The sequence below is a fragment of the Anser cygnoides genome, chromosome Z (genome assembly GCF_040182565.1).
Source record: "Anser cygnoides isolate HZ-2024a breed goose chromosome Z, Taihu_goose_T2T_genome, whole genome shotgun sequence".
In the NCBI taxonomy this organism is placed as follows: domain Eukaryota; kingdom Metazoa; phylum Chordata; class Aves; order Anseriformes; family Anatidae; genus Anser; species Anser cygnoides.
Window position 1 is genome coordinate 76,640,783 of NC_089912.1, and position 21,962 is coordinate 76,662,744.

The 21,962-nt window shown below is 38.2% G+C and overlaps 1 protein-coding gene across 4 annotated transcripts in view; it reads left to right on the forward strand.

Moving 5' to 3' along the window:
- SREK1 (splicing regulatory glutamic acid and lysine rich protein 1) overlaps positions 1-16,833 on the forward strand; it is a 38,326-nt gene extending 21,493 nt beyond the window's left edge. For all 4 annotated transcript variants that reach the window (XM_048079507.2, XM_066988611.1, XM_013180531.3 and 1 more), the window contains 8 exons: positions 156-334; positions 943-1,073; positions 2,546-2,660; positions 5,097-5,216; positions 8,530-9,063; positions 11,647-11,742; positions 12,492-12,627; positions 14,531-16,833. In XM_048079507.2, coding sequence (XP_047935464.2) covers positions 156-334; positions 943-1,073; positions 2,546-2,660; positions 5,097-5,216; positions 8,530-9,063; positions 11,647-11,742; positions 12,492-12,627; positions 14,531-14,683 — 1,464 coding nt within the window. In that variant the 3' untranslated portion in view covers positions 14,684-16,833. The remainder of the gene's footprint in view (positions 1-155; positions 335-942; positions 1,074-2,545; positions 2,661-5,096; positions 5,217-8,529; positions 9,064-11,646; positions 11,743-12,491; positions 12,628-14,530) is intronic.
- Positions 16,834-21,962: the final 5,129 nt, after the last annotated feature.

The following is a 21,962-nucleotide window of genomic DNA, read 5'->3' on the forward strand; positions in this document are numbered from 1 at the left end:
CTGTCTTTCCTATAGTGTAACTTACCAAACCTATGTCACCTGTGTAGTAATGGTGAAATTTCTTAGCAAAATCTATAGTTTTTATGTTACCTGATATGTTGGATAATTTTTTCATTATATATTTTACTTCAGCCAAGCTCTTTGACTCTTTCTAGACTACCACAGCGGATCAGCTGCTTGAGTTCTTTAAGCAAGTTGGAGAAGTCAAATTTGTGCGAATGGCGGGTGATGAGACTCAACCAACACGGTTTGCTTTTGTGGAATTTGCAGACCAAAATTCTGTACCTCGAGCTCTTGCCTTTAATGGAGTTATGTTTGGAGACAGGCCACTGAAGTAAGAAATGAATTATCCATATGAATATTGAATGAGAGATTTCATAGCATCCTCATACATTCATGACTCTGATCTGTAGGAATATACTGTGATGAATATTTTTTCAATATAATGATCTGTTGTTAGTTAACTGGAACAGTCTTGTAAACTCCAGTTTCAAGATTGGGTATAACTTCGTCTAAGATGAATGTGAATGGCATAGAGTAAAGTACATTTACATTTAATATTGAGGCAATGGAAGCCATAAAAGGGAGAGAATCCGCAAAGTCCTTCGTCCAAAGTTTTATATATGAAGTATGTGTAAAATAGGGCTTAACTTTGAGATTTGATCTAAACCAGAGGAACAGATTTCTAGACTTAAACCTCCATTTGTTTAGAGTAAAACAGAAACATTGTGCCTCACTTATTTAAAAGTGGTAACATTAGAAAGGAATAAAAGATACATTTCAGATATTTAGGCAACAGATAAATGCTGTGAAAAATCTGCAGTTTTACTGAACTTTGAAAATTTTAATCGTATGTTGAAGTTAAAGTATTTTCCTTTCTTATGTTTCATTTTCTGTTTTCAACTGTTTGTGTGTTAAAGGTTTTATTTTTCCTTAATTTAGAATAAATCACTCCAATAATGCAATAGTGAAGCCTCCTGAAATGACACCACAAGCTGCTGCCAAGGAACTGGAAGAAGTGATGAAGAGAGTAAGGGAGGCCCAGTCTTTTATATCTGCTGCTATTGAGCCAGGTAGGTATATTATATTCACTGTGTAACAGACATGTTCTGTGTGCACCTGGTACATGATTTTAAGAGCATTTTGAGACACAGGAAAAAGTTACTCAGAGCTGTACAATATCTGTGGAAGAACATTAAAATAATCAAAATTGTCTTCATGCAACAGAGCAGTTGACTGTTTATTTCCATCATTTTTTTTTTATCTTTGCATACATGTTCACTGAATGTTTTCAAAAATAGGAAAACAGTGCTAAACTGAATAGTATTAATTGTTGGTGCTTTTAAAATTCAAAGTACTTACAAACGTTTACATGAAGTTACTATATGTTTTGTTTTGTTCTTCTAGCACACATTAGTGTTGTAGTTTCCTGATCGGAGGAGCTAGCATTCTGGTGAAAGCATCAATATTATGCTTTATTTACTGTTAGCAGATTAATTTTGTCCCTGTGCTCTTTTTCATGCTGGCTGAAGATTGTACATATTCAAACCAAATGGGATCAGAGAATGAATCTGGGGTGAAACTTAACATATTGTAATGGACTTTTTTTCATCCAAATCATTTTACTGATCCCTGTTAACAATGAAATGTCAGGTCAAGGAGGAAGATGTTAATGGGTTGAGAGGTTAGATGCACATTTCAGTGCTGATGATTTAAAGCACAGCATAAAAAAATCTCACTTTGTTCAACTACTGAGTAAGTTCCTCCTTTTCCTTTTTATTTGTGAGATTTAGACATTTTATTAACAATCTCAGATTTTGGCTTATGTAGGTTAGATAGCTGGTAGTATTGAGATTTTGGGGAGAGATGAGGGTTTTTTTTCTGTTTTTCTTTCGGGTTGGAATTAAAACAGCTGTAATATTTCCTTTATGTAAAGTGGTCTCTTATAGAGGCTGAACCAAAGTTTGCTGAGATTGCTGATAGGCTTAACCACTGACTTCGTGGCTTTTGGATCAAACTTCTCAGCCCCTTTTCTCCATCCCTTCCTCCCCAAAATAATGCATGAGGAATAAAAGCTCAACGTTTGTACAGTTGTTCAAATGTCTAAAAGTATTGAAAGTATTAACTGCTTTATTATTTATTTTTTTACCATTTTATGCTTGTTTTCAAATTTTGCCCTCTATTCTAATTTACTCTATTCTTCTCAGGTTATTAAAAACAAAAAGAAATAGTAGTTACATTAATAATATACCAACAGGAGAACATGTTGTAATCTTGTGCATTGTGGCAGCAACATAAATCCCTTTCCTAATAGAGCTAGCTGTTTATAATTATCTGGTTTATGTGTACTGCTGCAGGATGGCTGCACTCAACGAGTATATGCAATGACTTTCTTGGATGTTTCTGAAGGATATTTGCAAAGAAGGAAGATGTGCAAAGAGTAGGCCCCTTGCACTATATGTGGTACATTCCACTTGTGCCAGATTGTTAACTGGGATCTTTAAATGTTCTGAGCTTACACTGCAAAGTGGTTTTTTCCTCTCAGAGTCTGGAAAGAGCAGTGAAAGAAAAGGCGGTCGATCTCGTTCCCATTCTCGTTCAGAATCCAGGTCTAGCTCAAAATCCCGATCTAGAAGGAAAAGATCACATTCAAAACACAGGTAGGTATGTTTTTGTTTTGGACTAAGGTGATACTGTTTTTCTTGAATGATGGTGGTTACTTAGATTTCTTAATTATGAGACAAGTGTCAGTGTAGAGATTAGTAGTTTATACTAACCAGATCAGGGTAACTGGGATCTTTATCTGATCAGATACTCTTTCCCTTTAAATGCTAATGTTTTCAAGATTACTTTCAATGTAAACACACTGTAAGGTACTTTCTGTGCGGTGTAGCATGACCTTATTTCATTTTGTGACTTCTGTATTTAAAAACAAATGAACAATTATCTGTGCTTTGTGGCTGGAACACTTATAGTTTTAACACCCCGAACTGATAAGGTGGCTGATTTTGCTAGTAGAAAGTCCCTGCTGTCCTGAACTTCTAAACACACAGTTAATAAAAACAGATTTTCTATTTATTGTACTGTAAAGTTAAATCTTTGAGAAGCCAGAAGAAAAATATAAGGGCAGTTTTTCATTCTTCAGTTTGTTTGCTTTTGCTAAATTTGTTAATTTCTGAAACAGGCTTTGAAATATAGGAGGAAATGAAATCTCTAGATCGCTGTTAAAGTTTGTCCATTAACATTTTTTCCAAGAATGAGACAGTATGTTCATGTGACACTCGCAGACACTTTCTGAAATCGTTCATATTTTTTCAATTTCTTGTGAGTATTTATGTAGTCAGTCTGAAGGTATTTGGTTACATTAAGTATCAAAAAACAAAGCATTCAAGTGTGTTTTATAGCTTACACTTTAGAAAGGTGAGTGTTGTCAGTGTTGCAGAAACAATTATGTTGCATCCTTTCTTACATTTTTTGTGTACATAGAATTCCTTTACACATAAAGGCTGGATAGAGGGGCATAGCACATCATTTATATTAACAATGCAATATCATCTAAGTGCAGGCTTCAGCTTTGTAAAAGCAAGATACCGCAGCACATATTCTCTGACATCAAACCATTGGGTTTTTATGCAAGAACTTTTTAATGCAAAAACAATGATGTGGTCACTTCCTTTTTGCATGCTTCCCTGCTGTTTCTCTAACTCAGGACATAACTGATAATAAGTCTTCATTTTGTGTAACATCTGAGCCATTTCTGTGCTGTTTTGTATTTACATAAACCAAACTGAGTTCTAGAAGATAAATTTGCATTTTTCACTTGCAGAAAACCTAGGCTTTAAACATGTTAACAAGTTGATAGTTAATTTTCTTTTTAAAAATCATTTACCACTGTTAAAGTTTTGAGTATGTGCTAAAGAAGTCAGTATCATCCATTGAAGCAAATTTATCCCTAAGAATAAACTATCCGTACCACTTTCCTGTTTTTGTATTTAATAAACCACCTAAATCCTTTTCTTCTTTATAATATAAATCTTGATGAAGGGCTTATTTTGACTAAATTGTAATTAATTTATTCTGTAATTAGTTGTATTTCTACACTGATACATGGCGTGAAGCTGTAGGTAAAAAATGGTTGCCTCTCCTCTTCTCTTGGTGTATCTTACTCTGTGTGTCTTGAGCTGCAGAAGACAGGTGAAGCTGGTATTTTTTGTGTCTTCATATTCTTCAGAATTTACTGAGTAATATATGTATGGCCTTTCTGTCTTTGGTAAGTTTAACTTCATGGCACATGAACCTCTCAGGCAAAGTATCCAGTGATTGTTTTTTGAAACATAATATTCCAATTCAGCTTTTTATTTTAAGCTTCCTAGACAATGCGATCATCCAAAAATAAATGTTTTGGAAAAAAAGAGTATATTCATTTTTAAAAGTCTTGTTTTTGTCATCAAATCTGAGACTATGCTGTGTATTTTTATCAGAAGACTGGAATTGAATTTCTATTGGACTTATCTGCACATTATTTGTATTCCTTATATATCACCTAGTAAGTGCTCATTCATTTTCTTGATAATTCTTTAAAATCAAATCCATACTTACAAATCCTTTCAGCTGAAAAGGTACTTTCAGTAAATGCTGAAACACAGATAGTGGAAGTTTCATTTTTTTTATTTGGAGATCCAACCAAGTGACCAAGACTGCAATAAGTGACTGGGCATGGAGAAGAAGAAGAAAAATGCAACTAATGGCTTTTTACAAGTTGATTTTAGATTTTATGCACTGAGGTTTATTAAGAAAAGCTATCCTAATATGATAATTTATATTTTCTGGAATATTCATAGAGGTTGTAATAAAATATGAATGTTACTTGAATATTACTTAAATGGTGCATTGTTTCAAAGGAAAGCACGTATACCTGGTGAAACTTAAAGTAAGCATATTTGCTAAACTGATGGCAGGTACTGTATTACTGAGGTGTAACTATATAACTCTCTGTAGTGAGGCAAGATTTTTGTATTTTTTTTCTTGTTTTGGTTGACCTATTTTTTTTGAAGTTTCAATATTAAAGTATTTTTCTTGTGGTATCATTTATATAGAAGTAGGTCTGGCAACAGATCACTCTCAAGACACAAGGACAGACGTAGATCCAGAAGTCCCCTAAAAAAACGGTCTAGATCTAGAGAAAGGCGGAAATCAAGAAGTCGATCACGTTCTCGGTGAGTTTACATTCATAAGAAATGTAATGTAAACTGTAAAAAGAAATACTGTTCTTCTTAGCATATAGTACAAGGTGTTTTTTTTGTTGTTGTTTGTTTGAAAAAATGTAACAAATGTTTTAGGTGATGGTGAAGGATGAAGTCTAAATGCTTTGTCTTGTTCCTAGGGTTTGTCTATGAAGCAAAAGTATAGAAAGTAGATTTTTATACTGAGGTATCTGAACTTCAGTACAGAAATCAGTTTTATGTTTATACCTACGTAGAATCATACAATCACTTGGGTTAGAAATTACCTTTAATGATCATCTGATTCCAACCACCCTGACAGTGACACCTTCCACTAGACCAGGTTGCCCAAAGCTCCATTCAACTTCGCCTTTGACACTTCTGGGGATGGGGCATCCACAGCTTCTCTGGGCAACCTGTGCCACTGCCTCGCCACTCACACAGCAAAGAATTTATTCCTATCGTGTAATCTAACTCTCTCCTCTTGTAGTTTAAAGCCATTCCCACTTGTCCTATCACTCCACTCCTTGACAGGATCCCTTCCCAGCTTTCCTGTAGGCCCTCTTTAGGTACTAGAAGATCTCTCTAAGGTCTCACCAGAGCCTTTTCTTCTCCAGGTTGAACAGCCCCAACTCCTTCAGCCTGTCTTTGTAGGAGAGGTGCTTCATCCCTCTGATAATTTTTGTGGCCCTCTTCTGCATCCACTCAAACAGATCTTTCTTATGCTGGGGCCCCCAGTATAAAGGCAGTACTCTAGGTGGGTTCTCATGAGAGCAGAGTACAGGAGGAGAATGATCTTCTGGCCACACTGCTTTTTATGCAGCCCAGAATATGATTAGCTTTCTGGCTGCAAGTGCACATTGCAGGCTCATTGTAACCCTGTTGCAGAAGGCCACCAGATCTATAAGGCATGTACTGCCCTTAGTGAACATGTTGGATGTTGCCAGTCACCTTTCTGTTTTCCATGTGCCTTGACATAGTTTCCAGGAGGATCTGCTCCACAATCTTACTGGGCACAGAGGTGAGACTGACTGGCCTGTAGTTCCCTGGGTCTTCCTTTTTTCCTTTTTAAAAAATTGATGTTACGCTTCCCCTTTTCTGATCACTAGGAAATTCACTGGACTACCATGACTTTTCAAATAGGATGGATAGAGCCTTAGCGACTTCTTCTGGCGGTTCCCTCAGGACTCTTGGGTGTATCTCATCAAGTCCTGTGGACTTGTGTACATTCAGGTTCCTTAGATGATCTTGAAACCGATCTTCTACAGCAGGTGGTTCTTCATCCTCCTAGTCCCTGCCTTTGCCTTCTGTGTGGCTAGAGCACTTGCTGGTGAAGAATGAGGCAAAAAAGTCACCGAGTACCTCAGCCTTCTCCATATCCCAGGTAACCAGGTGTCCTGTGTCATACTGGAGTCCTTTGGTATGTCTCAGACTGCTCCTGGCTGTACGTATCCTGGTTGCCTCCACACCTCTCAGAAAAGAGGTGTCTCACCTACAACTATCCCCAGTCACCTTTTTGTGGTTGCAATATGACGACAGGTCCTTCCTCTTCAGTCTGCAGAGCAGTGAAGCAATTCTTTAAGGGTACCTCAGGCTTCAGGGGTACCTCTTCCTCCTGCTGATCCTTTCCATTGCAGGCTTCCATTCTCCCACAGTGCTGGCATCCCTTCCTTCTGTGTGTGCTGGTGGGGGATTTTTTGGCTGTTCTGCCGTGGGTCCACCACACACTGCACTTGGAAGCAGCTATCTAGCTCCTTCTCAGCCTCCCTGATGTTGCACAGCCTTCTCACTGCCTCCTGCAGCTCAGCCACCTGCTGCAGGATATCCTCCACCTGGGCACACCTTCTGTAGGCAGGTCTGTCACCTGTCCCTCTCCCAGGAGTCCCTCTCCCTGCGGTCTGAGTTCTGCACTGCAGCCTGTCTCTTCTGCAGCTCCACCTGGCTGGAGGCATCGGACAGCACTGGGGGAGATGGTGCAGCCCCCCCAGCTGGAGCTGCAGTGTTTGCTCTCAGAGTGCCCACCCTTCTGCCTTGAGGGTCTGGTAGGATGGGTGCTCTTGACCAGTGCAGGTGGTCACAGAACAGTCCTGGCTGGTGGGTTATGTCTACTCCAAGTCTCCCACTTGGCCAGCGAGAAGTCCTCTTTTGAAAAAGCGCCCTCCCGTGCAAAATGCTGCTCTGTGCCCGGTCCCAGTGCCAAACTCTTCTTCCAGTGAAGAAGGATGGGGGCTGTGCCTGGAGCCTCTCAGGTCTGAATTAGTCCTTCTGAGAATCTTTAAAAATATTAGAATAAGTACTAATACCAAAAGACACAAACTTCTATCAGTCTGGTTCTTGTGGACCTGAAAATGCCTGTTAATCAATCCTTTGTATCATGCTTTCTCCCATTTCTCTGAATAATTGTTCGTTTTAATATGTTTTAGAGGCAGCTCATGTGCATGTCTACTAGGAAAGATGGTCAGGGGTCTCCCACTTCCAAATAATCCTATACTGAAATGTAATTTTCCAGCCAAAGCTGTGATCTAATCAGTTTTTATTTGGTTTTACTATAATATCCATTGGAGTGTTTCTCACTGTTTTTCTTCTTATGAACAGGTATCATTCTGCCTGTCCTATAGAAGTTGGCTTGTTCTGTTTACCTTGCTTCTGTTTTTACTGTCTTACCAGTTTTCTTACAGTTCAATTATTTTCAAATTCGTAATTACATTACAGAAGACTGAATTGTCTTGAATGCGTTTTGACCTTACGTTTGCCTTTTAAGAGAATTGTTTGGTGAAATTTTACCCATTTTTTGTTTTTGTGTATACACTGGTATTGGATTTCCAAGCAATTCCAAGCATATCCAGGATATTAGTACAAGAGAATGCTGCAGAATAAAGACTTCTGTCCAGTCAGCTGTCATTGTTCATACACGGCTAGTTAATCTGCAGTCCATTTTATATGGACCCAACTTTAGTAAAAAATAGTGCATTTAGAAATTGCAGAGTTTGTCTCAGTCTTGAGAAAATGTAGAATATCTATGTATGTTTAGTAACAACTGTGAGGTAAAGAAACATGTTCTCCAAACAAAAAGTACAGTAACTTCACTCTGAAGAGTGGGTTGGATACTTGGTTTCCAAATTTTCCTAACTATATAGCGTCTCCTGCATGGTAAACATAGGTGGAGAAGTAAAATTTTGCATAAAAATTATTTTTCAGCAGAGAGACATACTTTCTCTTTAGCATTTAATGTATGCTAAGACTAAGTTGTAATTTTTATTAGAAAGATCAAAGATGAATTAATGGATTTTTGTTTGACTTTTCACAGGGACAAGAAAAGAGACAAAGAAAAGGTCAAGGAAAAAGAAAAGACCAAGGAAAAGGAGAAAGAGAGAGACCGAGACAAGGAAAAGGAAAGAGACCGGGACAGAGACAAAGAAAGGGAAAGAGATCGAGATAAAGAGAGAAACAGGGATAAGGACCGGGATAAAGATAAAGAGCGTAACAAAGATCGAGAGAGAGTCAAAGACAAGGATAGGGATAGAGACAGGGACAAGGATAAGGACAGGGACAAAGAAAGGGAAAAGGAAAAAGATAAGGATAAGGAGAAAGACAGGGAAGAGGTAGATCAGAACAAGGAAAAAGAAGATGTTGAGAAAGATGGGGAAAAGGACAGAGAGAAGATGAAGGACAAGGAGGGAGATAAAGACAAAGGAGGGGACAGAGAAAAAGAAAAGGAAAAAGATGGGGATAAGGAAAAAGAGCGAGAAAAAGAGAGGGATGATAAAAAGAAGAAAGAGAAGAGATCCAGAACACCCCCAAGAAGCTATAGCTCTTCAAGAAGATCTCGTAGCTCCAGCAGGTTTGTTTAGAATTTTTTCATGCTTTTTTTGGACTTGTCAGCAAAACGAAATACATCCTAATTTTTATTTTTCAATATCATGGTCTTGGTAATTCCATTTGTATTCGTTCTGTTTTTGTAGATTTCCTTACAAAGGTAAATGAATTACAGAGAGCTCTGTATCATACCTGATAGAACACGCAGTCTCTTGTTGGGCTGCTGGTGCTTGCCTTTCACTTTATAGCATATACAGTCTTTAAGAACAGTAAGTAGATGGCTCTTGTGCCATTTTGTTATGTTGGAGCCATCCAAAAGTTTCGATAGAGGGACATAACACGTTGTCCTGATGAAAGTTTGAGTCATTCTTAACAAAATTCCTTGATTACTGAAATACTGTATGGTGTTCATCTGTAGAGCAATTTGTTGGGCTTGTAAACACTTGGTTGGTAGTATTTGTCAATTGGCTGTCTTAGGAATGGCAAGCAATTAATTTTCTTGGCTGGATGGCTGACTGCAGGAGGCTAGCATGTCACTTTGACTGGTTAGCCTTTCAGAAAGTGAATATATCTCAGTTGGAAGATAAAGGTATGTTTCTAAGCTGGTTAGATGGCCTGGTAAAGTGAAAAAGTAACACTCCTTAACCATGCTGGTAGTAAACAGGAAAGCAGTCAAGAATTAACCTACCTGTTTTTGCTTCTAAGAGAGGGTAAAGTGGGTGGATGTCTAGATAAATTCAGTACAGGAAGAGGAGGCTGTGAGACTGATGATAAGCTCTCTAAGTGGACCAACTGTAGCAAAAAGTATTGCTTCTGAATTAAGGTCAGGAAAAAATCCTTTCTGAGTACCTCAGCAATTACATAGTTCAATAAGATCTCGTGTAAAATTTAAATACGAAATTTCATCTGCTGTCTTGAGAGAATGTAATACTGGATGAGCTGGGAAAAGTTCTACATGTTGTTAGGGGATCCTGTTGTTTCCCCAGCAGCATTGGTCACCCCAGGCATCTACGATTCATTCAGAGAGTCAACTCTTATTTAGAGCAAAGAGTACCCATATATCAGCTCTAGCTGGATGCCTCAAAGGAAGGGACCATGCTCAAGAATTTCCTTGGGTTCTTATACCCATACAATCTTAATTTTGTCAGCTATAGTGCAATCAGTTCTTGACACATACATGTGATGTTCCTTCATATTGTCAGTTCTTCATTGCAGCGCAGGATGCCTTCTGTTACCTAGCAGAGCAGGCTCTCATCCAATGCTGTCCTTGGTCAGCACATCCCCCCCCTTTCCCCGTCTGTGCCACCCAAACACAATGCCACTCACTACTGCTCAATCACCACTACATACCAAGTTCCCTTACACAGAGCTCATTCTGTGGCCTAAGGCTTCACTAGATTTACTCTACTAATGTCAAAATAGCTACCTGAGTTCATAACATACCAGAAGCTTGTTTCCTTTTTAACTGTGATAGCTCTTCACTGGAAAAAAAGCAGAACTCCCTTGGCCTGCAAAATTCAGGATTCCAGGATTCATATAATGCAGAGAAGTCTGTAAAGGTTTCTGTACATTCTGCTTGTTTTTGTGAAATGTCCATGTTGTTTGGGAGGTTTATGGGCAAACTACTCTAACTTCTTCCTGAAAAGAAGTTGTGGGGAGCTGGGGGTCAGCCTCTTCTCGCAGGTAACTAGTGATAGGACGAGAGGGCAGTGGCCTCAAACTGTGCCAGGGGAGGTTCAGGTTGGAAATGAGGAGATATTTCTTCTCAGAAAGAGCAGTCAGGCACTGGAACGGGTTGCCCAGGGAAGTGGTGGAGTCACCGTCCCTGGGGGTGTTTAAGGAAAGGTTGGACGTGGTGCTTAGGGACATGGTTTAGTGGGTGACGTTGGTGGTAGGGGGATGGTTGGACCAGATGATCTTGGAGGTCTTTTCCAACCTTAATGATTCTGTGAGTCTGTGATTCTTTGTGGCATATGCAGAGTCCTGTTTTAGTGCATTTTTAGCGTGCCCTTAGCATAGTCTCCAGGAGGATCTGTTCCTCAATCTTGCTGGGCACAGAGGTGAGACTGACTGGCCTGTAGTTACCCAGATCTTCCTTTTTTCCCTTTTTAAGTTGAGCATGGACTGATAGGAAAATAATAAATATAACCTTTGCCATTTTGATCTTTACAACAGCTTGGGCTTCATTTTGCACTGTTTGCTTCTAAGCTTCAGTCATGCTGAACTGAAGTTTATATTGCTCAAGTTATAAGGTGGCTACTCATTCAATTGAAATATTTTCCTGATTGAAGAAACTCTTATTTTCTACAGTGTTAGTGAATTCTGTGTTGCTGTTGTTACCAGGTTTCAGTACAAACCAGGTTTAAGTACAAGCATGTAAAGATAACCACAATGATTTTTTTCTACTTCCTGCTTCCATTCTCTTTTTTCCCACCGAAATGAAACATAAAAAAACCCTCTTTTGCTTTGTACACTTCAGATATTGTTGGTCATACATAAATATCCCTGAGTTTAACATTATGTAGTTGTTATGTCAAATAAGAGATTTTGTCATTCCTGAGCGTATTATTTGTATTCTTTGCTGATCTTGAATTGCTTGGTCCCACAGAGAAAGGCGTAAAAGGAAGAGTAGAAGTCCCTCCAAGTCTCCTAAGACATCCAAAACAACAAAAAGAAAGTCTTCACGAACTCCTTCTCCAAGAAGGTCAGTTTGGTGTAAACATAAAAGTTAATGAGCAGTAAAGGAGGAAAATGGTATAATATTTTGTCAAATTGAAATGTGGCATAGAGATCATTATGAAAGGAACCAAGACAATTTGTGTTTCTGCTCTTTGTTTTTTAATGCAAGGAGATCTTTAATAATCATTCTCTGTTGTAAGGAAAAGGTCGGTGTTTTTCAATAAACATTCAAAAATGGATACAAGGACTTTTATAGAAAACAAGTAGGAAAGTATTTTCATTGATTTAATGCCTTTGCATCATTTCAGATGATCTCTGTTGGTCAATATGATTCGGTTTTAATTAAAAAAAAAATAAAAACACACAACTTCATGGGCTCAAGCTTTGTAATGCTTTAAACTATCATCTGTCAGTGATACAAATTTGCTTCAAATAATAAAAATCCTTCCTTGGAGACAATTTATTTTGCTTTTCTCTTTGCAAATACCGTTCATTCTAAACACATGCATTCTTCTTAAGTCAAAAAAATCCACTTGTCTTTATGAAGGGTTTTTTGTTACATTTTGAGATTTTCTGGAAACCCCCCAGATGAGAGTGGAGTTTGCAGTTAAATGGTTCAAAGATGGCTGTCCATTTCTGAAACAAACAAGGATACCAACATTCTTAGCTACTGTGCTGTGCATATTACTATACAATGCACTTGATGCAAGCATTGGTAGTACATTTGTTGCTTTTGGACCAAATTCTGATTTGAGTAATAATTTTCGTAAACAGAAACAAGAAAGAAAAAAAAAGAGAAAGGGATACAAATAATGAAAGAAGAGAAAGAGAACGTTCCACCTCCAAGAAAAAAAGTAGTAAAGAAAAAGAGGGAAAGGAGAAATCTGACAAAAGCTCCACTACTTTGAAGGTAAGCTTTGTGACCAAGTGATAAACAGCTGAATGTTTCCAAGTGCTCCAAGATTATTGAAATTTCCTCCCTTTTTTCTTTTTCTCCTCCCTTATTTCCTCTCTTTTTTCCTTACCAATTTAGTGCAGCTTGAAACGCATGGGTTTATCTTTCGTCAAAAGGAGACATGAAAGTCATTCTCTGCTTGATGTTAGTAGCTCGGTTTGATCAGTCTTTGTGTTTGAACTTTACCAGACTGGTGGGAGCTTGTATGTATAGACTACAGAAGCACTTTGTTTCGGTTTCTCTCTTTTCTGTTCTGTGCCATATGTTAGGAGTTAGCTGACTGCATCTGTATAAAGATGCAGGAAGCTTATTGTGAAGCAGGCTTCAGAAACAGCTTGGCTATCAAACTCAAAATACGTTTTTTTTTTTGTTGTTTGTTTGTTTTTTTTAATACATTTTCACTCTGTAATGGTGCAGCCTATCCCAGTTAGCTTTTGTCCCGGGCTGCATGTTCAACTGTGCAGCAAGTAACGTTGAAGATTTGAGGGAGGATAGTATGGGGTTTTACCTTGCAAAATAGAAGGTGGTATGATTAAGAAAAGAATAATGAAATATCTTTAAATTCAAATCTTGTAATTTGAAAAACCGTATGCATTTAAAGAGTAGTTGTATTCAGAATGTTTCAGCTCATAGAATCATAGAATATCCGAAGTTGGAAGGGACCTACAAGGATCCTCAATTCCAACTCCTGGCTTCACACAGAACCACCTAAACATCAGACCAGATGTCTGAGAGCATTGTTGAAATGCTTCTTGAGCTCCAGCAGCTCGGTGCCACGACCACTGCCCTGGGGAGCCTGTCCCAGTGCCCGACCACCCTCTGGGTGTGGAACCTTTCCCTAACCCCCAGCCTGACCCTCCCCTGTCCCAGCTCCATGCCGTTCCCTCGGGTCCTGTCGCTGTCCCCAGAGAGCAGAGCTCAGCGCCTGCCCCTCCGCTCCCCTCGTGAGGGAGCTGCAGGCCGCCATGAGGCCTCCCCTCAGCCTGCTCTGCTCTGGGCTGAGCAAACCAAGGGGCCTCTTCCCCTCTAGACCCTTCACCATCCTGGTTGCCCTCCTTTGGACGCTGTAGTAGTTTTACGTCTTTTTATACCGTGGTTCCCCAGAACTGCGCACGGTGCTTGAAGTGAGGCCATACCAGCGCAGGGCAGAGCAGGACAATCCCTTGACCAGCTAGCAGTGCTGTGCCTGCTGATGCACCCTAGGGTACAGAGTTGGCCCTTTTGGCTGCCAGGGCTCACTGCTGACTCAAAACCCCCCAGATTGCCTTCCGTGGGGCTGTTCTCCAGCCTCTTGTCCCCGTCCCCCAGTCTTTATGTATAGCTGGGGTTTGCCGTGTCTGAGGCGCAGAATCCAGTGCTTGCTCTTGTTAAACTTCATATTGTTGGTGCCAACTGCTTTTATAAACATCAGATTTGTATAACTTAGTGCACTGTTTGCTTCAGTAATTCTCTTATGTAAAATGCATTAGTAATGTGACAAAATATATGATACAAAAATCAAAAATCCTGTTTTGTTTAGAAAATATGGTTGTCTTAACTTCTAGAGCTGTTTCTCGTAGGTTCCGTGATACTGTTTGTTCTGTTTTATCTGAATATTTATGGTAAAGACAGATCACTTTACAACAATGATTTCTTGGCTGACACTTTGTCATGATGCCTTGACTTCAGCTACTTGAAAAGAAAGCTGTTTAAAAAAAAAAAAATCACACAAAAAGACCAGTGCATCTATTCTAGAAATTGCTGACACAAGGTAGGCATGTAAAAATAGAGGCAATCAAAATACCAAGAGTTAGTTGGGAGTCATGTCCTGTAATGCTGAGAGTGTGTTTTTTTTGTAAAATAATTTTCTCTTTGGTAGGACAAAGATTACACTAAGGAGGATCAGAATTCAGAAACTGGCAAGGATATTGACAACAGAGATACGCAAAGGACAGATGAAGTCAAACTACAACAGAATGGGAACTGTCAACCAAATGAAGATAACCTCTCAATTAAAATGGAAGAGGTTTAAAGCAAAGAATGAACCTCTAACTCAACTAAGGAATGAAATCCAAAGCTTTTTATTTCCCAGAATGAGGAAGAAAATGTCAAAGCAATCAACCTGAACATGTTGATAGTAATAGTAGCTCTACCAATTCTCGTGATAGCTTTGTTGTCTTCTTTCTGTAAAGCAAGAAGGCATGGATAAGTAAGTAGTTAAACCATGAAAATGCAGATGCCATCAGAACTATTCATCTCTGAAAATCCATGCGTTTCCATGATGGCTGTACTTATTGGTAAAACGATTTATGTTAAGTTTTGTCATAGGCTGTTACAAATAAGTAGAACTGAAAGATGTAAACCTGTACTATCTTTAAAAAAAAAAAAAAAAAAGCTGAAGATATGCATTGAAGGTTGTTTAAAATATTGCTTGTTGATGACTTTTGTGTTTTACCTTGTGGGTTAAAAAATCCACAAAAACTTCAATGTGTACTGTTTGATGTGCTTGGAAATGGTGCATAAATATACACTTTTGTTGTAAAAGGCAACTATAGGAAAGGTTTTTTGGTTCTTATGTTAAAACGCTCACTGACTAGTATGTTTCTCATTTGCTCACTGCTTGAGATTTTTGGGTTTTATTATTTAAAATAATTTCTTACTAATATCCCTAAGCTCAATATTTCCTTTAAAGTATTTGAACAATGCATGCTACTTTTCTGTTCCTAAAAGGAACATTGCCATGTATAATGATAATAGGTTAGCTTATTGGGTTATTTTGGGGGTTGTTTTGTTGTTTTCTTTTGTCGTTTCGGAAGTGAGCACATCTGTATGATATCATTAGAAATTACAGCTTTGTTTTGAGATGTACTGCAGTGTGTCTGTTCAGCTGCGAATAGTACAGGTGCCATTATGAAAACAATTTTTTCTTATTTGTTTAAAAAATATGGGAGCACAAGCAGAAGCTTTAGTGCCTTCTTAAAATGTGGTATTTTCGAGAAATGTATATGTGCTATTACTCATTTTCAGCTAAATTTTACATCATCTCTATTGCTGTTTTGCCACCACCATACTGTAGACAAGAATGCAAGTGATTTGTCAGAATGGATGTTTAATTCACTTCTTTAAATACTAAGGCTCCATTTTTACATTTATTTTTTATTTTTAGAAAATATATAGGTGAAAGCAAAGATACATTTTGGGGACCACCACTGTACAAGTATAGTAGCTGAATAAAAAACATTTTCTGATCACCTGCATCAAAGGCAGCCCTTTAGATATTTAATTACATTTGGATGGCCTTAATTGTTACCTCTCCATTTTCTCTGTTATACGTTGGGTGATATAAAAGGAATTGTATGCAAAGCTGGGGGGATAAATAATTTGGGAGAAAATGTTTTAATTTACACAAGAGTTATATGGCAGAGATTCTTTTTTCATTCTTTGGGGAGAAAGCATATAGGAAGATAATGACAAAGCAGATATTTTTGTCAAGTAAAAACCTGATTTGTGCTCTCTGAACTAATGTAATCAGTTTCATCATTGTGAGATTTTGTAAGAGTCATACTTATAAACTTACTTATACCTAAAATCAGGTAGATTATTTTTAATACAACTTATTACAATCAAATGACTTAATTGCCTTACCTCATGCAAAGAGTTTCTTTCAGTTAAAACAAATAGCATATTAGCAATTTGCTTTCAATTTGTTTTTCTTTTCCTTTGTGTAGTTAATTTTTATGAAAAAAAAAAAACATATTACAGGGAATGAAGAATTTGCCCAATTCCTAAGGTAATGAAACCCAGTTTGATTGTGAAGCTGCTTAATCACTCTTCATTTTTGATAGGATTTACCGTTCTTGCCACTGTGTACATTTAAGACTATAGAAAATGCTTTACCATGTAAAGTATAGACAGTCATTTTTGTGATGTTTAAGCCACATGCTGTTGGCTGGTAAACAGCTTATTCTGATAAAAAGAATGACAAATCTGTACGCTTATAGGAAGACTGTGAAAGATTGTGTCTTGCAACAACAGCTGTCTTATTTATGATGTGTAAGTAGCATAGAGCAAAGAGATTGTTTGTATACTTGTTATCTTTGGTACCATTTCACTAATAAAATTAAGTATTTTAGAGGGAAGTTTCTGCTGTTACATACTTATTAAAGGAATATTTTCAGTTGATCATCTGGTCTTATTCAGGAAGTTTCTTTTGATGTGACAAGTGGATGTAAGTTAAAATATACGTTTAGTATTTACAATATCTTTGAAAAACTAAGTTTCTTCTTCTCTGGGATAAATTAGAATTCTCTTAGTATATCATGTTTCAGTTGTTGCTAGTTTGATTTCCAGAGTTTGTTATCCTGAAGTTGCATAGCTCTATTATATAGCAATTACAGAATATGTAAAGGTTTGTGCACTCTTAGCTAAGAAATATGGCTTTGAAAATTCATAGTTCAGGATGGCAGTTTTACTAGCTAATTTATAACGTGGAAGTCTGTATGCAGCATATTGTGTTATATTGTATGTGAATTAATGGTCCCCTTAGAAAAGTTTAAAGTAAGAATGGAAAAACACAAAACAAAACAAAAACAACAACAAAAAAAAAACAACCACCACCAAATACACGCATTTCCTCCCCAGTCCAAGCTGTATTTTCTTACAAATACTGTATTTTCTGGTTTTGCTTCATAAATACTGTGTAGATCTATGAGGATAGCTGTATCTATTTGTATTAGGTGTTCGATGGTTTTGTTACATTTGTCAAAAGCTGCCATTAGAAAGCTAAGGTTGTGCAAAATACCCATCTCTGCAGAGGGGGCAGATCATTTTTTAAACCAATAGTGTAGCACAGTAATGAAGTTCCTGCTTGCTCTGCCGTGTTTGTGTGCGTAACCCATTAAAGGTGTCCATCGTCCAGTGGAAATCTGTTGCCTTCATTGTAACAAGTTTGCATGCTGAGATGAGGCATCAGGTTATTTGTTTTTGCACGTTTTGAGTTAAATAAAATTGAGTGAAGGTTGTGAGAACAGCATAGTTCATGATAGCTGTATTGTTTTAAATGTGATTTCATTCGACTTGGCCTTTGAAAACACGACTCGTAGTTGCTCAGAAAAAAGACAATATGGTGCCATATTGCTAAGAATGTTTAAAGCATGTATACAGAAGCTTCCATTTCTGACCAGAGTTATTTCAAAACCATTTCTGGAAAACAGATAAGATTTTTGTTTGGATTTTTAAAAGGGGAAGGTAGCAGAAGACAACTGTTCACAGATAAAACAGGATCCCAATCTCAAAATAGAAGTGGCTGTCAGTTAAGTCAATAGATTTACACAGGTGTGAGAGCTGAAATTTTGTTTGCAAATATTAATGATAATATGCGTAAAGAAACTTGTTTTTCAGATTTTGGAATTAAAATGGAGGAGGTCATTTCATTTGGAAAGTGGTAACATCTAAAAAATGCCTGTAATCTGTGAGACATGGGTTCTGCCTACCCGTTAAGTCACCTGCTAACTTTTTATTGCAATTTTCAATGGATTTATCTGAACTAGCTTTAAATTAGCCAGCTGGCTAACAGCAGCAACCAACACACAGCCTGGTTTCTGAAATGAGCTGACCATTTGAGTTCATTTACTCTGCTGCTAAGAAGGTAAATTCTGTAACATGCTCTGTATTACTTGCAAGTCGTTTGCTAGTGTTTTCCAGCCTAGTTATGTGTAAGGCAATATCTGACATTAATTTTGAACTCTGTAAGGCTGTTTACTACATGGTAGCTTCTTTGTGTTGCCTTTACTTTGTACTGTTATTTTGTAATAGTAATAAGATTTAGGGATTTCTGTGATTTTCTTTTGGTCTAAGCAAAAGTTAAAAAGTAGAGACTGCTATGATTGTAAGATGCAAATTGTTATATACTGCATACGTGTCCTTATTACTGTTTTCAGTTACTTTTTTTTCATTAACATGTATAACCATCAAAAGCAGTAATGCCATAGTGACGTATGTATCTTCTACTCTTAAATCTGAAGCATCTCTGCATCGCTATCTTTTTGTTAGTTTGTAATGAAACAAGATTACAGCTCATGCATTTTAATTTTGTAAAATATTCACTTAGAGGAAGAAAATAAGACCAATCATCTTGAGTTCAGTTAGTCTGGAAATGGAATTCTAATAGTAAATTTGAAATAAATAAATTCTGCACAATGGAGTATTGCAAGTTGGGGCATATTATGAGTCCAACGTGCTACTTGGTGATACCTATAGTTTTATATCAATGAATTATTGCCTTTGGTGTCATAGTTTTAAAAGTGAAAATTGAACGTAGTGACACAAATGCTGAGATCTGTAAGTGGCTAAAATAATTCAAATCTGTCGGTGCTTAGTTCAGAGAGACTTAGTTTTCTCACCAAAGAATAGTGTGGACAGTTGAAATTTGTAGATATTGTTAGTGTTATTGCCTAAAGAGAATCTAAAACCTAATTTTGTTTGCTAATATATAAACAGAAAAACAGTTTTCAGCCTGTATGTTAGGTTTATTTTTATATGGTGAAAAGTGTAATTAAAATAATAATGAAAACTAAAAGAACTGTTCAAAAGTTTTTTTTTCTAATGTAAGATACATTCAGTTGCTTATTTTTAAACTTCTTGAAGATCTCTGTGTATGTAGTTTTTATTTAAAATTCAAGAATGCTTCATTTGTAGGTAAGCACCATTGCAGGGTCTGAGTGTATTAGTATGGAATTTCCTCTGCAATCTCTTAAGTATAAAACAGCTTAGGGAACTTGTCTGATAGTATGTGGAGGCAGCTACATTCCCCATAGTTAGAGTACACCTCTCTAATGCTTCAATTCCATATTCTTTGAGTAAATAAGACTGTTGAGAAGTTATCTATGAACTCCATTTTTCATGACGTTTTCTGAAACCACAAACTCTTTATTATCCAAGAAGGCATAAGAAAAAATTGTCATGGCAGTTTTATGATTTTTGAGCAGAACAACTGACAGCAAAAATGAGGGTTTGGCTGTTTATTTATTTTCTCTTGAGAGCTTCAGCTTACACTTTATTTTGATTCATTGCATTTTTTTTAATGTAAGATAATCTAGTGCCAAATTTGATGCAAGACTTAAAATTGGTGTATAAAGTATGTTCTATACTAGCCATGCTACTGACATTTTTCTTCTCACATTGAGAAAGTTACCTGTCTTTTTTGATTTGAAAGACTGTTATCAGCTACTGAAAAAGAGTCATTCCATCTTCCTTTCACTTAGTCCTTGATGTCCTGAATGGAGAAATAGCTCTTACAGTGCCGATGCACCTAGTTGGTGCGCTAGGTAAAAAATCTGTGATGATTCCTAAAGGATAAGGTCGTGTTTTCATCTAAGGACTAATCTTTTAGTTTTGAACTACTGAGAAGGTTAATGCAATGATAAAACGCTCAGATCTGTTTTATCATACCCGTTTTCATTTGTAATGCAGTTATACAAATTACTTTTTGTCCTTGTGTTCTTTGATTGTTAAATGCCAGTGATGGAGGGTGGGGGTTAGGGATGGAGGTAGGGGAAGGGAGTTGTTAAAAGATGTTTGGTGGGAAATGAGCAGGTTTCTTAGAAGAATAGGTAGCTCTATTCAAACCTGTAGTGCACAGGCTTAAAACTAGTGCTATGGTGGTGGGTAGAGCATGGTCTACTTAGAAATTGGTACTTCATAAATACATAATTTTCATAATAATTTGATCAAAGGAATGAGTGATCTGCTTTGGAAATCAAGAGAGTAGTTCGATGTGCACAGTTCCTGTAGCTTATCAGTAGATCATTTCTGGTGTTTTTCTCCATGATGCAGGAGCCATGATCACTTTGTTTTACACAATACCTGTCACAACCTGGGCTCAGATATACCTGGGGATCCTCTGCACTACAGCAGCAAAAAAACATTTTTGTCCCTTCGCTAAATCAGATATTTCTGGTAATAAAGAAGGCCTTTTAAGCTTAATAAATATATATCCAAACTTGTTCCATGTTGGCAAAATATATTTTTGCATTAATGAAGCAACTAGGAAATGGTACAAGTAAAGAAATATCAGATGTTACTACTATGTTGTTATTTTCTTTGTAAATAAACAATGTCCCAAAGTTTTATTGGCATTAAAAAGTGGCTGGACGGCCGGGCCCAGAGAATGGTGGTGAGCAGAGTGAAATCCAGCTGGCGACTGGTCACCAGTGGTGTTCCTCAGGGGTCGGTGTTGGGGCCTGTCCTCTTTAATGTCTTTATTGATGATTTGGGTGAGGGAATTGAGTGCACCCTCAGTAAGTCTGCAGATGACACCAAGCTGGGGGGAAGTGTCAATCTGCAGGTGGGTAGGAAGGCCGTGCAGAGGGACCTGGATAGGGTGGGTCAATGGGCAGAGGCCAATGGGATGAGGTTCAACATGGCCAAGTGCTGGGTCCTGCACTTTGGCCACAACAACCCCATGCAGCGCTACAGACCTGGGGGAGAGTGGCTGGAAAGCTGTGCAGAGCAAAAGGAATCACAGAATCATCTAGGTTGGAAGAGACCTCCAAGATCATCTAGTCCAACCTCTGTCCTAACACTAACAAGTCCTCCACTAAACCATATCACTAAGGGCTACATCTAAACATCTTTTAAAGACCTCCAGGGATGGCGACTCAACCACCTCCCTGGGCAGTCCATTCCAATGCCTAACAACCCTTTCAGTAAAGAAGTTCTTCCTAACATCCAACCTAAACCTCCCCTGGCGCAACTTTAGCCCATTCCCCCTTGTCCTGTCACCAGGCACATGGGAGAATAGACCAACCCCCACCTCTCTACAGCCTCCTTTAAGGTACCTGTAGAGAGCGATGAGATCTCCCCTGAGCCTCCTCTTCTCGAGGCTAAACAACCCCAGGATGGACCTGGGGGTGTTGGTCAATGCTCACCTGAACATGAGCCGGCAGTGCCCAGGTGGCCAAGAATTCCAAGGGCATCCTGGCTTGTATCAGGAATAGCATAGCCAGCAGGACCAGGAGGTGATCGTCCCCCTGTACTCTGCTCTGGTGAGGCCGCACCTTGAGTACTGCGTTCAGTTTTGGGCCCCTCACTACAGGAAGGACATCGAGGCCCTGGAGCATGTCCAGAGAAGGGCTACGAAGCTGGTGAAGGGCCTGGAACACAAGTCCTATGGGGAGCGGCTGAGGGCACTGGGGTTGTTTAGTCTGGAGAAGAGGAGGCTCAGGGGAGACCTTATTGCTCTCTACAACTCCCTGAAAGGAAGGTGTGGGGAGCTGGGGGTCAGCCTCTTCTCACAGGTAACTAGTGATAGG